The sequence below is a fragment of the Erpetoichthys calabaricus genome, chromosome 16 (assembly GCF_900747795.2).
Source record: "Erpetoichthys calabaricus chromosome 16, fErpCal1.3, whole genome shotgun sequence".
Taxonomy (NCBI): Eukaryota; Metazoa; Chordata; class Cladistia; order Polypteriformes; family Polypteridae; genus Erpetoichthys; species Erpetoichthys calabaricus.
In genome coordinates this window covers 95428494-95453284 of record NC_041409.2, presented here as the reverse complement: position 1 = coordinate 95453284, position 24791 = coordinate 95428494, and the positions used below count along the sequence as shown (strand labels likewise).

Genomic DNA, 24791 nt, shown 5'->3' with positions numbered 1-24791 from the left:
GCTTGGAAAGTACAAGAGTGGAGTGTTCAGTGATTTAATAACCACTTTGTAACAGTCCTTATTAGGAAAAACACCATCAAAATAAGATTTAACTTTGCAGTGCATCCTCTTTTCAATATGAATTTGACAGATGCTGCTGGTTTTATATGAAGGCTCATAAGATGCCCCTTAAGAAGTTCTGTCCATTCTCATCTGTCTTTCCTGCCACATAACCAATAATAAGACTTTGTTAAATGGCTGTATGTTAAAAGAGATAATTGAAAGAACAATCCTCATATCTGTGTCTGCCACTGATTGTGATGAGCGTCGCTGTCTTTATATATTATATACTTAACATCATCCTATGCTCAGCCACAGTCTCCCTTTTGAGACAGTTAGAGACATAACCCCTCCAATGTGCCCAGAGCCATGTTGGAGTCCCAGGGTATCCTCTCTTTGTGCCTAAACTACTTTATCTTTCTCCTCTTGTTCCAAAAGAACAGCAGTTCTGTTCCAACGTTCTCATGTATTGTCAATTTTCTAACTTTATAAAGGAGAGTTTCCTCAAGACACCAACACATGAACCTCAATTTGTCTTTAACCCAAACCCCATTCTAGTAATCACTGCCCAGATCTGTGTTGGTAACTAATAATTGAGAACTAGGTTGACCATATAATGTTGTGCCCACCTTACTGCTTTGTTGGTGTAAAAGAATGAGTCTCAACACACTGAAAAGGTTTGGGGCAGCCACCCATATATTGTCCATGGCTGCAAAACGTTTAAAGAAAACACATGGATGTTCTCTGGTTGAGTTCCCAAAATGAACTGAACTGATCTGTCAAGATGGAGGTTTTATATGTTGGAAACCAGAAGTGATGTCATTAGACCAGAAAAGGAAGTGATGTCAGTCTGGGCGCCGGAATAGGAAGTGACGTTAAACCAGGCAGGTTTTCCCGTATTTGGTCTGCAGCGGTGGTTCTCAAACTGTGAGGTGGACCCCCCTAGGGGGGCGCGAAATAACAAAAAGCGGGGCACGAAGATGTGAAAAAAAGAAAACAAGAATTGAAAATATGAAAAATACATCTATTGAAACCAAAACAAATGAACTTAAACTACATTCTGATACTAGAAAAATAAATATAGAGTTAGATAAATGTTGATAAAAGTTAAGTAGGTATAATAAAATATGCATCTATGATATATCATTAATTAAAAAAGAACAAATTGGTATTAGTGGGCTCCTTTCAAAAAAACATTAGGGGGGTGCGATTAAAACTGTTATGAAAACTCGGGTCACAAATACTTAAAGGTTGAGAAACGCTGGTCTGCAGAGATAACAGAAAAGGTTTAGAGCACCCCGCCACCCTCTGGCCTGGCGGGTAGTCATCTCTACTTGGTCCACTCAGCTCGCTCCTAGTCGCATGTGTGTTACATTGGTTAGTGTCAAGATCATTCCACCATCACAGGATACTAGTTAGAAGAAATCACCAAGCGCATAGAATGCATGTTGAAATGATTGGCAGACACCCATGACCCCTGAAATATTTGTGCAAGGGAAAATATCAGGTGCATCTAGGATGGAATTGTTCTTCCTTTATCCAAGGTCCTCTATCTAATGGAGTACCTTTCTAGTTATCCAAAATAGACTTTCCCCCAGTTATTACAGCACATCTGCTTGTCTCCATTTTCAATCTGCATATCTCTACCCAGAAGGTGTTCCAGGCTGAAGCTGAATCTGTTCCAGAAGGAGCTCAAAATCTCAAAAAACATTTAGAAATTAAAGAGAACTGCATGATGCATACATTAGAGCTCCTTCAGCATTCTGCTGCACAAAGGTGTGGCACAGACCAGAGTAGACTACTACAACCAGTCTACCAGGGAGCAGATGAGTGATCCCTTGGGGTTGAAGGGTTGTCTTCTAATAACACTACACTTTTACTATTTTTATTTCATTCCAAATCAAAACTGAATTATAACAAATTTCCATTTTCAGTATTTGCAGCTGTACAATCTGAAATAAGTCTTCTCTCCAAAACACTAAAACTGTAAGCTGCAGATGCTGAAAACACACCTGAAGACATGAAAAAAGCTAAAGCATACAGTCAAGGTGTGGGACATTTTATTTATTTCTTTACCAGGTAATTGAGACTTTCGATAAACGCCCTACCAGACTAAAATATTTGTGCACTCCAAAACAAATGTGCTGTTTGACAAAATAGTTTTTTTATTTCTAAGTGAAGTTCACAGAGGAGGACCAAAGAGGAGGTTTACGGATGTGGTGAGGGAGGACATGAAGGCAGTCAGTGTGGCAGAAAATGACGTAAAAGACAGAGATAGATGGAGATGGATGATCTGCTTTGGTGACCCCTAAATGGGAGCAGCCAAAAGAAGAAGAAAACATAGAGAAGAAAATGAAAAGAGCAGACTGAGTGTTGTGTATTTCAACTTCCTATATTGCACCACTGGATAGAGAGAACAAAAATTAGTTTTGATTCTCTTTTGTCCATATCCAATTTAATAAACCCTTTTAATCCAGTTTTTGAGTCCTGGGGGACAAGCATTACTGGGTATGAGCCAAACGTGTAGTGTTTACTGCAAATTATAGTCCACACTTATCATGTCAATGTAAATGGAAAAAAATGACACAAAGGGATCAGATCAAGGATCAAACCACAGTCTGCTAGACCTAACAGCTTGACACACCTTTCTAAGTAATTAAGTTGAAATGGAAATTAAATATGTTTAAAAGATACAAAACAATAAACTACCTAAGAAAAGCTAAAGTCAGTACAAAATTAAATGAACTTTCTTTTGAACTGGTAGCTTTGTTTAACTGGTCCTGTAAGTTCAATGCCAACAGCTTTACACTGTAAGGCAGCACAAGATCTCATTTTATGCTCCTTTCTCCTTCTTTGTCCCTGTGCTTTTGTCAACCACATTTGAATGACTGAAGATCTTTACCAGACGATCCTTCCTTGGCCTTCCTCTTGTTTTCTCACACTAATTCGCTTCATGTTCTCTCTTCAGCTATGTATGTGACTTTGTCAGCTTCTCCTAGCACTTCTGTGAAGGTGGGAGACTCCATTAACCTGACCTGCACATGGGAAGGAAATATGAGCTCAACACTCATTTTCAGCTTCCTAAGAAACAACGAGACTGTGAAGAGCAGCAGTGACTCTGCAGTGTTTAGCATCAATCAGGCTGATAAAATCCACAGTGGGAGCTACATGTGTGCTGTAGAATCTTCAGGAAGAAGACAAACATACAGCAATGAGATTGAGATTGAAGTGAAAGGTAGGAAGAAACATTTAATATGGTGGGTCTCAACTTACATACGTGACAAAACAAAACTGTGTAGAGTATAAAGTCTGACTGTCTTATTTTTAAATCACAATGAAAAAATGACAATGAATTTCTTGTTGTTCTTCTTCACATCATCAGATTCTGCAAGTTCTACTAGGGCTCTCTAAGCTTTAGGTTCACCCAACAATCCCCTTTGTTAGCTCCAGATTTATGCAGAAGTTCAGCCTACAATAATTTTGGTCTGCTTTGTGTTAATGTTAAATTTTACTTATGTAACACCTGCACATCTTTTGTCACTCACACTCATCTTCTTTACTTATCTCTTCTCAATGGTAAACTTAAATACTGTTAACGAACTTGGACTTAAAGGAAGAATCCACCCAAAACTGATATTACAGGGTGGTCCAGATCTAATTGTGCAATTCTGCAATTTTCATTACGTTATAACTTATTAAGTTTATTACATAGAGAATTCACAAAAATTTCTTTTTGTTGCCGATAGATGGCAGCACCTGCCCTGCATTCGTTTATTACAAGATATTTCGAACAATTCTTTTGTCTTGCATTGTTTTCCTGCATTGCATTAAAAGTTGCATAATTAGATCTGGACCACCCTATATTTTAGTTGTTACTTAACCCCATGTAGTTTGGAGAGGTGGATGAAAAAAAGCTTTAATCTCATGTTTTTGTGGTGAAAAAAAATCTAAAAGGATTCTTATATAGTGGGACCCAGTGGTGACCAACACTGGCCAAAAGCAAACAATGTGAAAACAACCATGGGAAAAAGAAAAATCCTTGTGGAGCTCTTGTTGCATAATCCACATGTCAGTTATCCATTCATATGCTCACAATGTGCAAATTGCATGTGTTTTTTGTAAAGTTATTATTAATATTTACATCTGGAAAACTCTGTGTGAAATATAAACAGGAAAGGTGCATTTCCCATAATACAGTGATTTTGAACTCGATCACCTATGCAAAAAAATGTACAGGAGCAATTTAGACTTGACAGCAATGTTACCATGCGTGTGTTTAGGGTGTGGTGGATTGCCGGCTTCTTACTCCGGCCCTCACCCCCAGGCCGCCAGGAGGAGCTCTCCGGACAGCGTGGACGTGCCCTGAGTTCCAGCAGGGCCTCATGGACTTTGTAGTTTCTACACACAGCGCTGCTGGATACCTTGGGGGCCACCAGGCGTCGCTGTAGGGGGGCTCGTGGGCTCTTATGTGCCCTATAACCCGGGAGTACATCATGGTCACGTGACAGGAAGAAACGACATGCTCCCGGGTTGAAGAAAAGGACTGTTTACCCTGACCCGGAAGGAATAAGGAACTGTGGACTGTTGGACAGGAACACCTCCGGGTCAGGGAGTATAAAAGGATTGTGAGAAAGCCCAGACACTGAGCTGAGCTGGGAGGTAGGGTGGTGAAGTGTCTGGGCGAGGAGGAGAGTGTATTGTGATTAGAGAATTGTTGATTATTGAATATATGAGTAGTGTGGAGTGGTGGGTGCTTGGTGCACTGTACAAGAATAAAATAAAGAAATCTTGTGCTTTTGGAGTGGTACCTGAGGGTCCGAGAGGTGGATCAAGGGCATATCTGCTACAACCACAAGCTAAATAAGTACAGCAAATGTTATGTATCAAATGCTGTATTTAAACCAAAAACAGTGCCCAGAATATTATTCATGTCATGATGACTTTGTGTCTTTTCCTCTCCCCAGAGTCCCCACTTACCATTGTTTATCTCAGCGTTGGACTCGGTCTGGGTTTTCTAATACTTGTGCTGCTGCTGTTGCTGCTGTTTGCATGCCGCAAGACTCGAGGTGAGTGGACATTGGTGAGTTGCACTGAACTGCAGGCCACTGATTGTGCTAAATTGTTCAAATTGTTCAGCAAGCCAGCATTCCACCTGAGTGAAGGAGAAAGAGGCTGAAGAAATGGGGCAAACTGTGTCAGCGAAAACTTGGATGGTAAGAACATAAAAGGGTCAGGGATATGGAAAGACCTTTAGGCCAGTAGCTTGCAAGATAAAAGTAGGAAAAGATTATAGGCGAAACTAAAAGAAGAGAAGACAGAGATTGGCTTCATCACTTCCCAAGCTGCATTTGTCAGAGATCTGATCTCATCGGATATCAATGTTTAGTGCGCTGATTAGTAGTAAAGTGTCGCTCATGTACAATGAAGACATTTTCTTTTTTTTTCATTTTTTTTGCTGTTGCAGGTTTACCAAGCATTAGAAGTTCAAAGACTGGGTGAGTCTTTCTGATGACTACAAATATGACTTTATATCATAAGGGACCAACATACAAAGATGTTAGGGGTATTGGGACTTCTTTTGGAACAGATGGGACCTGTTCTGTTGAAACGAGTTACATCTGAACCGGAAAGGCACTAATATGTTGTGTAGACCCCTGAGTAGATTAATCATGGATTGTGTAAACTTGGGAATAGGGAGGCACGGAGTTTAGGACAAGCCAGATTTAGAACTGTACATGAAGGAACAAACAATGGTGTAAAGGCAAATACACACAGCAATGGAAAATCTAACCCAAAGTTTAAGTGCAAACGTGAAATAAGCAACACATTTAAAAATAGCTTGCATAAATGCCAGAAATATCAAAAGTAAAACATGCTTCTCCAGACACTGCATGGTCTATCTGCACACTGGACCCAATCCTGCCATTATGGTGAGGTTTAAACACCCTGACTGGTGACTGGAGGACCCCAGTTTCCTTTTATATGCACAACATTGTTGCAGTATCTCCTGATTCTAGAAGGTTACTAAAATGCATGCACTTTATTTCATTTTTCTTTCTCATCTTAATTGCTAGGAATACAGTTTTCAATTTTTTTGTGCAAGGAAATGAAAATGCATTTCTGTTGATTCTGAAGCACAATGCTGCGGTCTCTCAAATTCAGTGTTCTGGCTTTAAATCACACGCCTGGCCTGTTGCCTGTATGAATTTTGTTTATTCTTTTCTATGTCTTAGTGTTTTTTGTCTGGAAAACTTCAGTCTTCCATCCTGATGCAGTTTAGGTTGATTGGAGATTCTAAATTAGCCCAGTGGGTGAGTATTAGGTAATCGGGAGCCCGGGATTCCCGGACATTTTTAATTTCTGGGAATGAAACTGCTGTAATTCACGGGAAAATGGGAATGGCCAAGGTCGCATATATAGCGTGTAAAAGTGTAAAAATCGATGAAGAAATAACAGAGTTATAGTTGAAAATAATTGATGTTCTCGGTACCATCTAATGACGTCATCCGAAAATTCGTTCGTCGTCTGGTAACACAACATGAACAGACTGACAGCAGTAGTTCGGCTGCAACATCCACAACAACAGAACAAGGTGGAGCCATTGCTGCAGATTGCACTTCATCAGACAACAGCTTTGAACAGCAACTTGAAATTGCAATGCGTCAGTCTGTTGCATCCGCATTATCTGTGCCAAGAAACTTGCCATCACAGAATGATGACAAGAAACTGGATGCATCAGTAAAAGCTGAAATGACGGTGTTTCAGAGCAACGGCAAGCTCGGGCATTGTTTACAACAAGTGTATCAGTATCTGATGATTGTGCCGCCTACTTCAGTGAAAGCAGAGCGTGCTTTCTCAGCGGCTGGAGTTCTTCTGCACGAAGGTACGCTCTTGCCTGGACGACCGCACGCTGGACACGTTAATAATAATAATAATAATAATTCATTACATTTTTATAGCGCTTTTCTCAGTACTCAAAGCACTATCTATATAGGGAGGAACTGGGAAGCGAACCCACAATCTTCCACAGTCTCCATACTGCAAAGCAGCAGCACTACCTCTGTGCCACGTGTGAGGACATTGTGCTTTCTACTCTCTTATTACCACAACTAAAGATACATGTACTTATATGACAGCATGAACTGCTTGTAGATAAGGTTAGTCTTTTATTTGTGTCAACATATTGCAGTAATTTTATTAAAAATAAGTGTCGCTCGTTCTAAAACCATTCACATGTGAGATGCCCGTGCACTGTGTCATTCCCGGGAGCCCGGGATTCCCAGGAATGAAATGCAGGATTCCAGAATTCCCGGGAATGGATATACCCATCCGGGAATTAATTCCCTAGTGAGTATAGAAGTGAGCCCTGGAAGGACTGTCAGCCTGTCCTTGAGATTGGGGAATTTTCTGTTACTTTTCTAGCTCCATATACACACAACACTTCTTGAGTCATAAAGAGAAGCCACTGATTGGTACATTTATTAGTCTATCAAATAAAAAAGGTAAAAAAATGAAAAAGAAAAGAAAAAAGAAAAAACAGAGATGCTACAAAGAAGCAGAAACTCATGTGCTTTGCTACAGTGACCCCTGGTGGTCAGCTGCACACTTCAGCCCACAGTGCAGATGGCAGACGCAGCCTTCCCCTGTCCTCTGTGTATTTTACATGAATGTTAGCTTCAGTCAGCATGCTGTTTTAAGATTTGTGTTTCTTACAGAAGAAAAGAGAAAGGAGAGGATGTGATAACACCCAGTGAAGGAGCTAACCAAATGGATCCATCGAATAAGGAAGGTGGGAGAGCTTCCATCAGTTTATTGATTTTGAAATATAATTGTAGAATTTTATTATACTCATGAATATGTATTGTAAAGAATATTACTTTATTTTACTTTAATTCTTTTTATATGACCTTTGACTGCTTATTTGTACAGAGCTAATTCTTGCTAAGTTTATAAATGTGGCATTTGGCAAATAGGATGATCTTCATCCCTGAATTCTCAAACACCCTTAAGACAGAATAGTCTTCACATTAGCTTTTGGGCTGTTTGCTCACTGATTTGAAGAATGAGCTCCCCCTTTTTCAACTCCTTCCCTATCAAGTCCTGAAAGCTTCTTTCTCTTTTTTTTGGTTTTGAAATTCCAACTGTCTTCTGCAATCTGGCAGCTGCTGTATCTCAAAATATCTTGAAGGCAAACCTCTTAAGTTAAACCGGAGTGTGCACTCCATTAGTTACATAATTGCCACCCTTCTGCTTACATAATGAGGACTTTGCAGAATGTGTTCCACTTGGTGTCCAGAGTGTGCGCTCATCACCTTTCATAAACGGTGCCCCTAATGGACTGATTAGCTTAGGATGTAATCACCATATAGAATTTTTTTGGTTCAGGCATTCTGTACAGCCCATGGCAAGATGCCATGCTGGGTGATTTCCCATCCGCCACTGCTTTGCCTTCAGCAGTAGGAGTCAGCCCTCCAAAAGGGGCCTTCTAATAAAATTAACAACTCTCCAATCTCTTGACGCAGGCTCCACAACCTGCACAAGCCCAAAAAGTGTTGATGGCTTTTATATTTGATTACACAGGTATGGGAGAGAGGAAAACCCATCAAATGACAGGTCTATACTAACAAAACAAAGTTCATTTCATAAATAAAGGTTTACTTAAGAGTACATAAGAATAAAAATCAAAATAGTTGAGAAAGAAAGATAAAAGCAAACAAATCCAAATCTGTAATGTTAAAAATAGTACCTTTAAATGAGAGCAAAGTCCAATAACCAGAAAAACCAAAATGACCTAAAAAAGAGCTTAACTCAAGAGAAGAACAACAATGTCAAAGCAGCCCAGTCACATACTGCTGGCCATTAAATAGTGCCAAGTAAATCCCCATTTGAGCAGATAAAGGGGTACAACATACAATGCTCAAAAGGTGCATAATACAATACAATACAATTTATTGTTGCATAGCCCAAAATCACACAAGAAGTGCCGCAATGGGCTTTAACAGGCCCTGCCTCTTGACAGCCCCCCAGCCTTGACTCTCTAAGAAGACAAGGAAAAACTCCCAAAAAAAAAACTTGTAGGGAAAAATGGAAGAAACCTTGGAAAAGGGGACCCCTTTCCAGGTAGGTTGGGCGTGCAATGGGTGTCAAAAGAAGGGGGTCAATACAATACAGTACAACATACAGAACAGAACAAATCCTCAATACAGTATAAAAATAAAAATTTTAGAAGTACGGAGCAGAATTTAACAGTAGATGATATCACATAAGAAGATTTGGATTTCTTTAGAGTCCTGGAGACCACAACCATAAAGCTGCCCCCCCTATTGGCCATTCCACAATTAAGTCAGTGCTGGGCCAGCCAATCCGATGAAAGGACCTCTCTACCCGACAATTCATGCAATCCTCCATCAGAGATGACTTTACCTTAGGCAGGCAAAACCACTTGGCAGGTGGGCCGTGGCACCAAGTGCCACATTTGAGTACCGAGAAGAGAAACAGAATAGGTGAGGGTTAGTATCCAATTCTAACTATCACATTAATTCTGTTTTAGTGCTAATGACTAACAACAGAGATGCAGTCTGTACAGTTAATCAGCAGCTCTAGTCAGGGTGTGCTAAACTGAAGTTGTGAGTCTTTAGCTGGGATTTGAAAGCTGAGGCTGAAGGGGCATCTCTGATAATAGTAGGCAGACCACTCCACAGTTTAGGAGCCCTGTAACTAAAAGCTCGACCCCCCACTTTTATTTTATTAATCCCTGGAATCATAAGCAGACCGGCATTGTGAGATCTTAATGTGCACTCTGGTTTGTAAATCGTGATAAGTTCAGATAAGAAAGCCAGACCTTGGCTATTGAAGGCTTTATATGTTAAAAGGAGGATTTTGAAATCTACCCTAAACTTAACTTGGAGCAGGTGTAAGGATTTAAGAACTGGAGTTATGTGTTCGTATTTTCTTGCAGCAGTGTTTTGGATTAACTAGAAGCTGTATAAAGAACAATTTGAACATCCAGTGTACACCACATTGCAGTAGTCAATCGTACTAGAAATAAACGCATTAATTAATTTCACAGGATCATCTTTATTCAGAAAGCACCTTAATTTCCCAACATTTTTAAGATGGAAGAAACATGATTTGGACAACTTTGTAATGTGCGCTTTAACTGACATGCTAAAGTCAAAGATAACTCCTAGATTGCGAGCTGATTCTGTAAAATTAATGGCGATTCCAACCGAGTTAAATGTTGACAAAATATCGTTGCGATCAGTATCATTACCTCTAATAATTAACATCTCTGTTTTATCAGAGTTTAAAGACAAGTAGTTCTCAACCACCCACTCCTTTAACTCACTAACACAACTAATTAGACAACATCGGAGAAACTTCATTTGATCTAAAAGAATAGTATAACTGGGTGTCACCTTCATACGAGTTAAAATTAACATGATATTTTCTTATGACAGATCCCAGTGGAAGCATGTCAAGTGAAAACATTAAAGATCCCAGTACTGAGCCCTGTGGGACACCATAGCTCACTTCTATGTATAATGATGGAATGCTGCCAGCACATTTCTGTACATACTGGAATCGATTTGATAAATAAGAACTAAACCAGATGAGCACAGTGCCTGTGAGCCCAATGTCATTTTGTAGTATGTGCTGTAAAATAGAATAGTCAATGGTGTCAAACGCTGCACTTCAGTCTACATAACTAGCATAACAACAACAACAACAACATTTATTTATATAGCACATTTTCATACAAAAAGTAGCTCAAAGTGCTTTACATAGTGAAGAGAAGAAAAATAAAAGACAAAATAAAAAATTAAAATAAGACAACATTAATTAACATAGAAAGGAGTAAGGTCCGATGGCCAGGGTGGACAGAAAAAACAAAAAAAAACTCCAGAAGGCTGGAGAAAAAAATAAAATCTGTAGGGGTTCCAGGCCACGAGACCACCCCCTCCCCTAACATAAATGAAATAATCCTCTTTGTAGTTCGGGTTTTTCACGGAGTCACTTGATGCTGATGGTCATACAGACTTCTGGCTTTTAATCCATCCATCATTGTTGGAACATCATGGTGCTTTGGGTAGATGGTGGTGGCACACGCCACCACCAACAGGACACCGGAAAAGGAAACAGAAGAGAGAGTAGGGGTTAGTACAGATTTTGAATGAATAGTTATTATAATGAATTAGATATACAGAGTATCAGGATTAAATTCAAGTGAAGTTATGAGAAGGCCATGTTAAAATAATGTGTTTTCAGTAGTTTTTTAAAGTGCTCCACTGTATTAGCCTGGCCAATTCCTACTGGCAGGCTATTCCAGATTTTAGGTGCATAACAGCAGAAGGCCGCCTCACCACTTCTTTTAAGTTTTGCTCTTGGAATTCTAAGGAGACACTCAGTTGAGGATCTGAGGTTACGATTTGGAATATAAGGTGTCAGACATTCCGATATATAAGCCGGGGCGAGATTATTTAAAGCTTTATAAACCATAAGCAGAATTTTAAAATTAATTCTGAATGACACAGGTAACCAGTGTAGTGACATCAAAACTGGAGAAATGTGTTCGGATTTTCTTTTCCTGGTAAGGATTCTAGCAGCTGCATTCTGCACTAGTTGCAAATGATTGATGTCTTTTTTGGGTAGTCCTGAGAGGAGTGCGTTACAGTAATCTAGCCGACTGTAAGCATAAGAAAAGAAACAAATTTAAAAAAGAGGTAAAAACAACTAAAGGGATACATTAAATGAAAATACACTGGAGTCTGGGTTGAAACCCTGGCTGAACAATAATTACTGCAAGAGTACAGCTCTTTTCACGGGTTAACTGGCACACTTGCCTTAATGAGTTGATTTCTGTTTAGAAGTGTGGCGAGTGCATGGCTTCAGCTGGGGTAAAAAGGAAAGGAGCAGGTAAGAAAAGAGTAAAAGAAAGTGGGAGAAAGGAAACCGAGAAGCAAGCAATAAGTTTCAGCTCAAGAAAGGTGAAAGCTGACTAGGATGGCTAGAGCTCTACGAGGGGTTCTGGTAGAAGTGGAAGAGAGAGAGTGAGGGCAGAGAGCAAAATCAGCTTGGAAGAGTTGTCCAGATCTGCTGATGAATAAGTAAGGGAACAGTAAAGGCAAATTGGCTCCAGCAGTCCCCCGTGACACTGTGTTAGGATATAGCGGGTTGGAGAATGACTGACAAATTATTATTAGTATTATTTATATTTAGTTTATGTGTTGTTTGCAAGTTTCCATGATCTTTTGGCAAGCTCCAAAAATATTCCTTTTTATTTGTTCACGGCCAACTCACGAATAACCAAAAGTGGGAATGTGATATTCATGAATTGTTGAAGCAGGCTGGCACTGGCACCCTTAGCCCTAAAGAAGATACTCGGAGTCTCAGGATAGGCAACAGAATCGAGATTTATTGTACGGTGCACATACAGACTAACTTCTGATGAGAAGAGCGAGCAGCCATGGGCAGTTCTACATTTATTACAGTTCTTATCACACAAAACATTATTCATCATCATCTGACTCCTAACATTCACCTGCTCTAGTACTGCCCCTAATTGATTCCACCATTATTTCTCAGCTGAGGAGGTGTTAAACCCCTATCTGTCCATCATGTCTGTCTGACAAGGCCTCTCCTTACTCCCTACTAGTTTGGCGCTTGCTACCATTATTAACAGCCAAAGAGTTCACGAGGGGCCCATCCTTTTTCAGCTTTCCTGCACATCTAACCTTTGGATTATGAACTACTGGTGGTTTCTAGCTCACACAGAATAATAACAAATAACTAGGCATAAATCTTTTTAATCCTAACTCTTACATCTTAATGCTTAGTGAAATATAGTATTTACTTTTCTCGTGTGCTTATAATACTTTTCTAATACGCAGAGATTACCAATTTCAAGAATATATTTTTCTATATTTTCTGGAGAGTCAGTTGCACATATAAAATTCCTACTTAACAAAAACTATTTAAAACAAAAGGATCCTAACAGTGTTTGTTCATTAATGTTATTTATTCGTATGGAGAGTTGATAGTGGAAAGGAGGAAAACAAAAACTCCTGTCTAAAACTTTTACATTTTTAATTTATTTTAAACAATAAAGAAGTGCATTTGCCCCTCACTAACCATAACCATGAGGCTAGTTATTGTGTTGATGTGAAATGAAATTGTAAAGGTAAACCAGGTGGAATGTGTCATAAGTAAACCTCATGAATAATTTAATAGTAATCATTTAAACTGAAATTAACCACAATATAAATAAATAGAAGAAAGCTAATTATTGACAACAAAGGTAGAAATTTAAATAAAACAAACTGTAACCTCCTGCTTTTACACCTTTTACAGAGGAAAACACAGACATGTTGTACTCTGAGTTGATGGATTCTCCTAAGGCCAGAAACAAGGGTGAGTGTCGTCACTTGGCAATGCCCTACATAAACCGCTGATTTTCACAGCTGCTATTTCTTATTTCTTTTTTAAACAGGGCTGCCTCTTATCAGCAGCAGCCCTGCAAGATTGAATTCTGATGTTAACATCCATCAAGGTTTTTATTGTCCTTATGAATTTATCAGTCACTGTACCTTCACTATACTGAGCCTTTTTCTTCATTGCAGTGCTCCATTTGTATTCTGTTCGTTCTTACATCCAAGTCTAAAGACAGAAAAAGTAGGAAAACTTTTAACAATAATGACTACATGCCAAAACCAAAACCTAAAAACGTCCAAAAACTTTTAAATATTGTATTCAACTAAACTCAAACCAAAGCAAAAAATAAGACTCGTAACTATTATTTTTGTCTCTTAAACTTAAGTAGAACTGAAAAACACATGCAAATAAAAATGCATAATATTTACCATTAATAAAGTAAAGTCTGTTGTTAATTGTTTTAAATCACAAGAAAGAATACTTCAGAAGATACAAAAACCCAATGCATTTGTAATTATGTGCAAGTAAGCTTTTATAATATTGCATAACATGTTATGTTGCAAGGTAAAGTTGAACATTTTGCACCTGGTACAACCCAAATGATAATAACAATAATAATAATTAACTGCCTATTTCTGCTTATATATTATAGGCCTATGAGACAGTTAAAACCTTCTGATGCCTTACTGGTCCAGAACCCTGTTTTGTTACTCTTGGCAAACACTCATTTATTGGTGTGACTTCTAATCTTAGCGGTTGCAATCGTATGTATTTATGTGAAACTTCATCTGGCTCAACATTAAGATCCAGATTTCTTTTATCTACAAGTTTCCACAGACCCTGCTATTCAATGTTACTGGAGTTTCACAACCTAAGTGAACAAGTTAACATATTTTGTTTGCTCTGAAAGCTCTACTGAAACCTTTTAGATTGCCCCGTGTTCTATTTTTGTATACTTCTCCATGACCTGGATTTGGTTTAAGTGGATGTGAGAATGTTATATTCTGTAACATTGATATGGTGGTGCAGTACAAGCACTGATGGCTTGCAACAAGGAGACTGGGGTTCAAGTCCTGGATGCTCCCTGCATGAAGTTTGCATGTTCTCCCCATGTCCACATGGATGTCCATGTGAGTTTCCTCTCAGTGCTCCTGTTTTCTTCCACAGTCCAAAAGCATGTTTGGTGGATTAGTGATGCTAAATTTGCCCCTGTTGTGGGTGTGTGCATTCACCCTGTGGTGGGCTGGTGTCCTGTCAAGCTGTTGTTCCTGCCTTCTACCCAATGATTGCCTTCTGGCCCTGCTCTGGTTTAGAAAATGGATGTTCAGTTGGATGGATGTTCAGTCATTGTTTTGTTCCCTGTACTGTAGCTTAGTTCTGTAGCTGTTGCTTTGAATGTAGCTCATCGTGTTTCTTTGTAGACTGTTATATATTTTTTACACCTGGCTGTTCTAGATTTTCATTTTAAAGTACAACTAAAATATAAAAAAGAGAAAAAGTTGTTTTACCAAGAGGATAGAAAAGGCACACAACCCAAAGTAGAAAGAGACCAGTAGACATACATATGATTTAATAACCATGCCAAAGTCGAAACCAGAAAGCCAGAGAAACCTAGTACCAAAGGCAGAAATGAAATCTTAAATTCAAATTCAAAGTAATGTACATGCAACTCATGATTGGTATTGATTGTGTCTGCAGTCTCGAACAACCGGGAAAGATCCAGTGCTGACTTTTATACCAGGCGACTTGTGATGTCACCTGTCACATAATTCCTGGTGTCCCTGGCAGTGTGGTAAAAGCCACTAACAAACAAAGCACAAAAGTAGTTTTCTGACTACAGAATGGTTTGATGATTTATGGCTGGTGGCCCATTCTCTGCGTCAACTGAATATATTTTAATGCATCAAGCCCTCAGCAGAACGCTGTATTTTATCTCCCCTCTCCATCGTGGATAAGAGCAATTCGTTTAAAAACATGCTGCATATTTTCTGTGAGTGGACTAATAAAGATGCACCATTTGTTGATTTTTTTAACAGAAAATGCACAACACAAGAAGCCTGGCCCCTGCCATTCCCTAAAAGCCAACCTTTCCTGTTTCTTATAGATGAGGAATGTTCTCACCTATCACCTCCATTTCCATTGCATCTTTAGGTTTGCAACTGCCACAAAAGTCAAAACTGGCAAGGTAGGCAATGTCACACCAGTGTCACACCAGAACAGCACAATGCATGTCATACAGCCCATAGGACCATTTTACTGCTCAAAGGTTGATTTTTGATGGCTCATTAGACTTAAGAGATTCTCATTTATGATTCATTTAAGAATCAACTTTGTCACTGAGGTTTCTCCTAAAGTTCCTTAGCAGAAAGAGCTTTAGAGAGAAAGAAGACGTAAGGTAAAATAAGTCAAAATAGAATATTTGGTTTGAAAAGCATGCTATATTTCGTGAGATCTCTTTCTAATCTTGTTTGAATCTCTTTCAAGACTTATTATTGGACTGATGTCTTTATCCAAGGTGACTTACAAAATTTGAGATATGATTGGTTACATTGCTTTTGTATTCCCAGTTGAAGCACAGGTAGATTAAGTGAGTTGCTTATGGTCACGCAGTGGTGCTAATCATGGAATTTGAACCCACAACCTCAGGGTTTGACAGCCAAAGTCTTAACCACTATGCCACACTGCTTGCCTTTTCTTCTAGAATGAGTTTGATCTAATTGGAGCACAGCAATGTGAATTAGAACAACTAATAGTATTAATCAGTAGCAAGGGCTACAGCTTTGTCATCAGAGTAAAGTGTTTTATTGCAACAAACAACTCTCTGTAAATTTCACCATAAATTACTGAGTACACTTTTAATTGCAAAAAATGTCAAGACACTACTTGGAAAATATGAGCCCATTGTGTGACTTTGCCGAGATCTCTTCTGGAACTCAAGAAGAGACACTTGTGAGAATACTGGAGTATTTTATCTCGCGAGAAAAATCTTAGGAGCAGGAGAGAAAATAACACTTCTCCATTGTGTTTCTTTCTGATCTCATTACTCTCTAGGACAAACCAAAAAGATAGAAATAGATCTGTTTTCTCATTTTTCAATCCTATGGAACAACTTAACATAATGTCTACACTTGATTGAAAATAACCTAAATTGATTTAAACACAAAAAGACAAGCAATGAACTGCAGAATTAATTATAAAGTAATTGAAAATTTACATCAACTCTCAAAAGCACATGGACAGCAGTGAACTTAGATTGAACCAGTTATGACAGGTTCTCATAGCTCACTCAATAATTTTGTTGATGTTTTGTGATTATCAGTGCAGAATGTTTCTGTAAATTGGACAGAGTCTGAAATAAAGGAGCTGCCATCCATCCAAGTGAGTGAAGTTGATACCAGACGGCCATGTGCCACCTGCTTTATAGTTTCTGTTTTCTACCACCAGCTAACCTTGGCGGCTATAAAGCAATGCTGAAGTTTAAATGCTAGGTGGGTCTCCATCTGATGGAAGTTGATGATCAAAGAGCTTCCTGAATCAGTAATGATGCAGTAGCATATACAGTATGCTTAGAAATGTTTTGCTTAATTTCTGGCTGGGCCATGTCTCATAAATGTCTATGTGATTTAAGTACAACCACAGAAATTAAATGGCTGCTCACCAACATATTTCTAGACCCAAAACAATAAAAAAAAAAAAACAACAACAGGGGTTGCAGACATTTTACACATAATTCAGAAAATCTACACCTTACCTGGTATGAAGGTTCATGAGTGAACGTTATTGACTTGGGAGATTAACAGGTCACCCTTATATACGTGAAGGACAGAATCCTAGTGAAATCAAGGGGTGGTCAACGCAGGAATTTTCAGATGTCATATGAGTAAAAGTGGCTGGCTGATTACCTACCAAGGGTAGGAGAACCTAATGAAGTGACCACTCAGGATTTACAGTAGCCTCATTACACACTGTGACACCCAGAGTTTTATTATACCTTACAAAGTATCTATGATATAGTTCATGAAATCTAACACTATGAATTTGGTGTTTCCATCCTACTTACATACTTAGTTTTTGATATGAACTATAATGTGGCTATTTTTGGCATTATTATTTTTATTTTTAGGTGATTCTGCTGTAGAGTTCAACAATGATGTTGTTTATTCAAATCTTGTAAAAGGGAAATTAATGAAGAAGCGAGGTGAGTCTACTTCAATTCAACAGCTTAATAAGCTGATTTACTTTTTCAAGATTTGCTGAAAAAAGTTATTCTTCTGTAATTACCCATTTCTTCTTCGTCTTTCAGCTGCTTTCATTAGTGGTTGCAACAACGGATCATCTTTTTCCATATCTTTCTGTCCTCTTCATCTTGTTCTGTAACACCCATCACCTGCATGTCCTCTCTCAACACATCTATAAACCTTCTCTTAGGCCTTACTCTTTTCCTCTTGCCTGACAGCTCTATCTTTAGTATCCTTCTCCAGCTAACTCTCTCCCCTTACCAGTCATACTGCCAACATTCAAAGTTCTGTAATTACCCATTTAATGTGTGCAAATGTGATTCTGTGTGATTTTCTGTTCATTAATTATGTTTTAACTCCTTAATAACATTAACTTTTTTGCCTGTAAACACATTATTCTGATTGTGTTTACCTTGATAGAGAAAATGCCTGAAGAGTCCACAGAAGTCCTGTACTCTGATATCAAATTGAAGAATGCCACAGGTGAGACAGAATGGGTGGGGATACTGCCATGTAGAGGTCTAAAAAACCCAGCTAAGATTCACACCACCTGTTGACGGTGATTTTTTAATTTTTTTATTTATTTTTTGGTGAGGACCCCGGGAACACCCCTAGGCTTGGCCTGATTCACGCACACTCATTCACATAGACAAAAAAGCACACGGAAATAAAACAGAAATTCACCAATTCATTAAATAATAATAAATGAAATCTAACTATACAAACCAAAACAATCCCACCCCAGTTCCCTTTCCGTCGGATACACAATAAACACGAATTTAGCAACAACAAACAACTAACAAAAATCATACATGATGTAGTCCATAACAAAATCCACTGGAAACGGCAACCAATGTAGTGAAATGATAGAGAATGGATAATCCAGAGATCAGCTTGCTGTAAGTCAATGTATAGAATGGTCCTACCGGTATATCCTGATGATGAAGAATGATGGGATCAGGAGCGCTCCACCTCCGAAGGTCGATGATCAATCCAATTCAGTCCTCATGCAGCAAGCAGACACCAGACAGGCCGTACACATAAACAGAAGATAATCCAGGACAAGAACAATAATCCAAAGGCAATGAACGGGAACACAAAACAGACGGGCAATTCCAGACACAGAACCACTTTTTTCTCTATATAACTGGCTTCCTTTAAAAACTCTCGCTGGCCTTCTTGTCCCCAGCAGTCCCTGCACCCTTAGCAGGTGTCCAATCAGAGGAACTGCAAGGACTCATGGGAGATTATTTTTTTATTCCCCAGCCAAATAAGACCAAAATTCTAATGTACTGATATACAAAAGGCAAATGGCTACTTTACAACATATGGCATTCAGATTTTGCTCTATTCATATGAAAAGACTTTGAAAAAATACACCAAAATACCTCCTTGACACCATTCCATTTCTTGGTTTATCATTAACAAGAGTGATTTTGACATTCTGAATTAGCATGCATTCAATAATATGATATATTTAAAATTATAGAGCATCTTGTATTTGTGTTCCTCCATCATTATTTATCTGTTCACAACCACTAAATCACCATTAGCTGTATATTTTTGGGTGAAAGTCCTCTTTCAATAAGCATTTGGCATTATTTCATATGAAAACATCAGCACAACGTATCATCCTTATAGCTTCAAGACAACTTAAAAGTCAGAGGTTGATGAAAGAAGAGTTCTAGATAAAGCTTAGACGATGTCCTCATCTGTTTATGGTGGCCTTTATATAAATTAACCAAGATATTTAAGAAAATCAATTATTTCAAAGATGTTTAGTTATTTTGTAAAATTGGCAATTTGGAATATATCTATAAATTCTGAAATCGGGACGTAATTGTCACTGTAAGTGAAGGACAAAATGGTTGAGTACAGTTAGCACCAGCCACAGCTGCTGTTATCTACCAACTTGTGGAAACTAAGCTTTTAACAGCCTTCCAAATCAGTCAAATGCTAAAGAAAAATTAAAATACTTAAACAATGTGAAGACAAACTCGACCATTGCTGCTCAACAACATATTTTCTTTTACAGTGAGACACAACTCCACACTCAGTGGTCACAGGGCTTTTCCATACCTTTCAGTATCTCTGCTCCTTCACTGTGAGGAGACTTTCATGAGTGAATGCTGTTCACCTGAGAAGTCATCAGGTTGTCCTAGTATGTGTGATGAACAAAATTCCAGTATACGAGTCTTCATGGAATGATTAACTCAGGAATTTGTCAAACTGCGTATGTGAAGGAGGGTATTCATAGGCACCTCTGTGTGTGGCCACATTACACACTGGGGATGAGCACAACATCATACCAGCCTTCAATAACACAGCCTGTGAACTCTGAAACAGTGATACCTTATATGAGAGCTTATGGCTGGGATGTGCTAGTGGATATTAATTACTCTTAAATTTTCCTTTTCTAGATTATTCCACTGCAGCATCTAACAGTGATGGCATCCATTAAAATACTATAAAAGAAAAAATAAATATAAAGAAAGGCAAATCATCTTTAACTAAAATCATGTAGGCTGACTTAATTTTCCAATCTATAAGGAAAAATGTATCATAAAATATCACTTTCCTTTTTATTACAGTTATTAATTGTTTTGTAGGCCTTTGTTTAAGTTTAATGGACAAGCAAAGTAGTGTGACTTTTTTTACCGTTGCAGGAATAATGCCAGTGTAGTCTAAAAAAAACATCAAGTACCTTGACGTCAAACTCATGAATGTCCCCCAGGTAAGGCAAAAGGGATGGGGGAACAGATAAAAAAGACTGGCAGAAATGAAGAGCAAAGATAGTGGTGCAATGGGACAGCGTCCACCCAGGCACTGTTAGCGCGTCCATCACTTGCCTTCTCTTAATAAGCCATCTTGGTATAGCAAGCATTTTCTTCAGTTTTACTTTTGTTTTTATGACCAATTACTAATAAAAACATACATTTTTCAGGTGCCTCAGCCACAGCTGATTCAAGTTCTCTTTATGCTTCCATTCGCTGAAGAAAAGACAAGGTAACTGACTTTAGTATTTGGTCAATCATAAAGAACTCCTGTCACTTCTTTAACTACTAGAACAGACCACCATTTCACAGGAAAGTGAGGTAGAACTTCTTAGTAATAATCATTTGGTAGACAACATTAATCCCAGCTGTTGCTTCTGCTTTATAAGTATGACGCTAAGCAATGTGAAGGCTTTTAGACTTTTGTGAATTAAACAGAGCTCCGGAATTAAAGTGAGCTCCTACTCTACTTGCTCAATAAACATTAAATCACTCAGTTAAATAACAACTTTCATTTCATTGCTCACCACAACAACCCATTTCCTTCTCTTGGTCACTATGTCTGACTGATATTATCTCTCTCTGTGTTTTGGTTGACAGAAGTAACACATTGTGGTTTGTGGTGTCGCATCTGTGATGGAAGCCGCAGTGACCTCAAAAGTCTTCAGCTAACACACCTCTGCTTGTCTTCTACTTCTCTGTAATCCAAGCTGGTCTGTTGCTATCTGCATGAAGGTCTGGTTTTGTGGTGTTGCTATCATGGTGTATTTAAGCATTCAATATGGAAAAAGGAAGAATACAAAGAACACTTGATGACCACAGACCTGTTCAAAGGAATGCAAGTGATCACGTCTTGAAACTGATGCGCTACTCTAATCCACACACCTTCTCTTGAAGATCTCTGCCTATGCAAAGCTACATACAGTAAATCATCCTGGTGCAGCTATCCAGATCTTCATTTTCCTTTTCTTATTATATACTGTGGCTAGCTTAATGGTTAAATTCTATTTTCCCGATAATATTAAGCAAGCAAGCAAGCTATGAAAAGCAAGCTATGAACATTCTGACTTCAAACTTCTCCAGAAATTTGACTTTTTTACTATGGTATAGTTAGAAGGCACGCAGATTGCCTGTTTAGTATCTCGTGGGTTGCACAAACTCAAAAAGCAAGCTTTTCTTCCAAAATCTAGTCCTCTAGGCTGCCCAAGGCTTCCTTACTAAAAATAAGCCTTACCCCAAACTCAAGGAATAGGCTTTTGGCCTACACAAACTATTATGGGGTAAATCTTAAAATAATTTTCAAAAACAGTAAATAGGAAAGGGGAAAGAGAAAAAAAAACTTTATCCCCTAAGGGTTTTTTGGCATTATTGCTACCTAAATTACATATCCAAACATTAATGGCTATTATTCTGCTTATGTAACAAAGAAACTGAGAATGGCTGAAGAGTAGTGAGTATAACTCTCCAACTTTTAAAAAGAAAGTCCTGATATGAAGTCCTCTTTAACAGTCTCTCCGAGATTGCTCCTCTTACTGCATCTTTAAATCTCTTAAATCTCTTACTCTTATAATAAAAAACATATTATTATTATTATTATTATCAATGGTGTTTTTTATTCTGTTTTTGGACTTTGTTTTCTGTTCTCTTATTTTGTTTATAATGTGCCACTCCTGTATTCCTGAATTGATGATGACATTAGCCATGCTATGTTGTTACTGCTATTCAGATGTACAAGAAATAACATCTCACATAATTAAAGCCTAAAAATATATTTGTTTCTGTCTTGCAAACATGAAACAAAGAGGCTTTTTCAGTTTTTAAAGTAGGTGGCATGGAGTGAATAAGAGAGCAAGTCTTCCATTCTCCAGTGAAACTTCCACACTCAGTCCAAGGCTCACGCTCATTACACCTCAGCTGTCATTTGGCTTCTGTAGCTCTTATAAAGTCATATGATTTCTTACCCAAATTGCCTATGACCTTTGTAAGAGCCATTCGTTAGTTAGTAATGTTATGTTAAATTGATAGAAGTATTTTCTTAGTTATGTAAAATCTTTGCCATGATTGCCTATATATTAATGCATAGTCTATGGAAGATTCTACTATATCCCCCATAAGTTAGATTGAAATGGATTATTCTGTTTATTTATTGTCCCTCTGACTAGAGATTAGTCCCAGTTTGTGATCTGCCTTGCAGTGGTTAAGGCATGGAGGGAAACAGTTTTCAAAACACAACGTATCGTATTGACTGTGCCGTACGTATAGAACGTACCAAACATATTAAGTAAAGCACAGAGAAGTATAGAAAGTAACTGAAGTTTAACAAGAAGATAACATTTTTTCCTTTTCTGCCTTTTATCCTGCGTGTGTAATAACTTTTTTCTCTATTTTTGTGTGAACTGTTTTGCTTTGAATTTTCACTAAACCTTTTTAAAAAAAACTATTGGACAGAAAGATTTCTTTTGTTACGTGTTTGATGCTGGATCACACCTTACCAACTCAGTAGATGTTTGATTTTTGGGAACTAGGAAAAGATGCAGCTACAGCCTTATCAGTACTCAGGACACCATTATGTCTCTGAATTCTTATTTTCTGTTCTACAGTAGGGGCATGTGTTTCAGAAACTCCAAATCTGTTCATTGGGGTTCTAAGGATTTTGGTGGAACTTTTGTAACAACTGGGGTCTGCATAAATCACGGAAAGGAAACTAGGACCTAAATAAAATACTTGTGATCCACAATTATGTGAATCTAGAACTTTTGACAGTAATGAATACAGACACGTTCTGCTCAGCTCAAAACACTGGAGCTGCTTTACATCTTTGATCTACAAATTATTTGGCAGAAGCACAAGTCATCAATAGATGGTTCCAGACTGCACCTTAATTGTCTCTCAACTTAGGTAGATATTCTGTCAAGCTTTGTAGGGGCACTGATATTAAAAGTATGTCTACCAATGGAGATTTGAAACATTCAAATTTAGACATTTATTGATGAATGTAACAGCATATTCCTAGTATGATTAGTAAATATCAAGAGTCCCAACTAGTAACTTTGGAAAGCATTCACTATGCATTTTTAAATAGTCCTGGTTAACCAAATCTATCTGTTTCTCCAAGTCACGGGTGTCCAACTACAGGCCTGGAGGGCAGCAGTGGCTGCAGGTTTTCATTCTGACTCTGTTCTTAATTAGTAACCAGTTTTTGCTGTTAATTAACTTCTTCTCTCTTAGTTTTAATTAACTTGACTTAGACCCCTTAGTTGTTTCTTTTTCCTTAATTAACAGCCAAACAATAATGAGACACAAAATGAGCCACCACATGACCAACTAACCACAGTATCTGAAAATAAAGAAAGCTGGAGGTCTCAGTAAGATGGATCTGCTCAGGTTACCAAAACAATTTGACTGAGTTCTTAGAAAAAACAGAAAATCAACAGTTTTGGAAATGTCTGCTGTCTGAATCAACAAACCATGAATTAAATAATGAGTTTAATTAACAATACGTATTGGCTTCTCATTAAGAAACCATTTGGAGTGAAATTTGAAATACATAATTTCATGTATAAATGTGGGACATAATAGATGTGAGGCAACAAAAGTTGTACACATAGGTAAAACATATGTTATAGTAATAACGACATAATGTTGACATGAAGTGTGGAATGAGTAAAGACTGAAGTCCAAATACCAAATAAACACTTTCACAAAAAAGGTATAACAAAACAAGTGTGCTTTTATTCAAGAATAAAGCCGAAGAAAAAGATATTCTTCATATTACATGTCGCTGTCAATATTAAAAAAGTGAAGCCCAAATAGCACTCGATACAAATAAAGACGTTTGAATGCATGTGTGTGTTTGTACCTTTCGCAGTGAAAATGCGCCCTCTCACAGACCAGCTCACATGGTGCAGAGGTTGTTCTGCCTCTTTGCAGTGCAGGGGCTTCTTGGTTTGAATTCCAGGTCCTCCTTCTATTTAGCGCTTTGAGTAGTGATTTGTTATTATTATTATTATTATTATATAAAAATATACAATTGATTTGAATCTGTAACAACCTGTGTAAATGTATGGTAGTTAGCACTGAAGAGATAAAAACAGACACACAACCATGTTATTTTCATTTTTTTACTCCATGAAAAAAACATTAAAAACATTCAGAGGAGAATAGGCTATTCAACCCAAAACAGCTCATCAATTCATATTCACCAGGCTGTTATAAAATGTCATCAAGTTACTATTTCTAGTTTGCCAAAGTATAATGCCTACTACACTTCCAAATTTTCCATGTTTTTGTATGTATATGGGGATGTTTT

The 24791-nt window shown here is 38.0% G+C and overlaps 1 protein-coding gene across 1 annotated transcript in view; it reads left to right on the top strand.

Moving 5' to 3' along the window:
- The window catches only part of LOC114642592 (immunoglobulin superfamily member 1-like), a 253600-nt gene extending 230685 nt beyond the window's left edge, over nucleotides 1-22915 (top strand). The window contains exons 16-24 of the mRNA XM_051919754.1: nucleotides 3008-3274; nucleotides 5004-5105; nucleotides 5504-5534; nucleotides 7755-7828; nucleotides 13390-13449; nucleotides 17594-17668; nucleotides 18129-18191; nucleotides 20653-20714; nucleotides 21083-22915. Coding sequence (XP_051775714.1) covers nucleotides 3008-3274; nucleotides 5004-5105; nucleotides 5504-5534; nucleotides 7755-7828; nucleotides 13390-13449; nucleotides 17594-17668; nucleotides 18129-18191; nucleotides 20653-20702 — 722 coding nt within the window. The 3' untranslated portion in view covers nucleotides 20703-20714; nucleotides 21083-22915. The remainder of the gene's footprint in view (nucleotides 1-3007; nucleotides 3275-5003; nucleotides 5106-5503; nucleotides 5535-7754; nucleotides 7829-13389; nucleotides 13450-17593; nucleotides 17669-18128; nucleotides 18192-20652; nucleotides 20715-21082) is intronic.
- Nucleotides 22916-24791: the final 1876 nt, after the last annotated feature.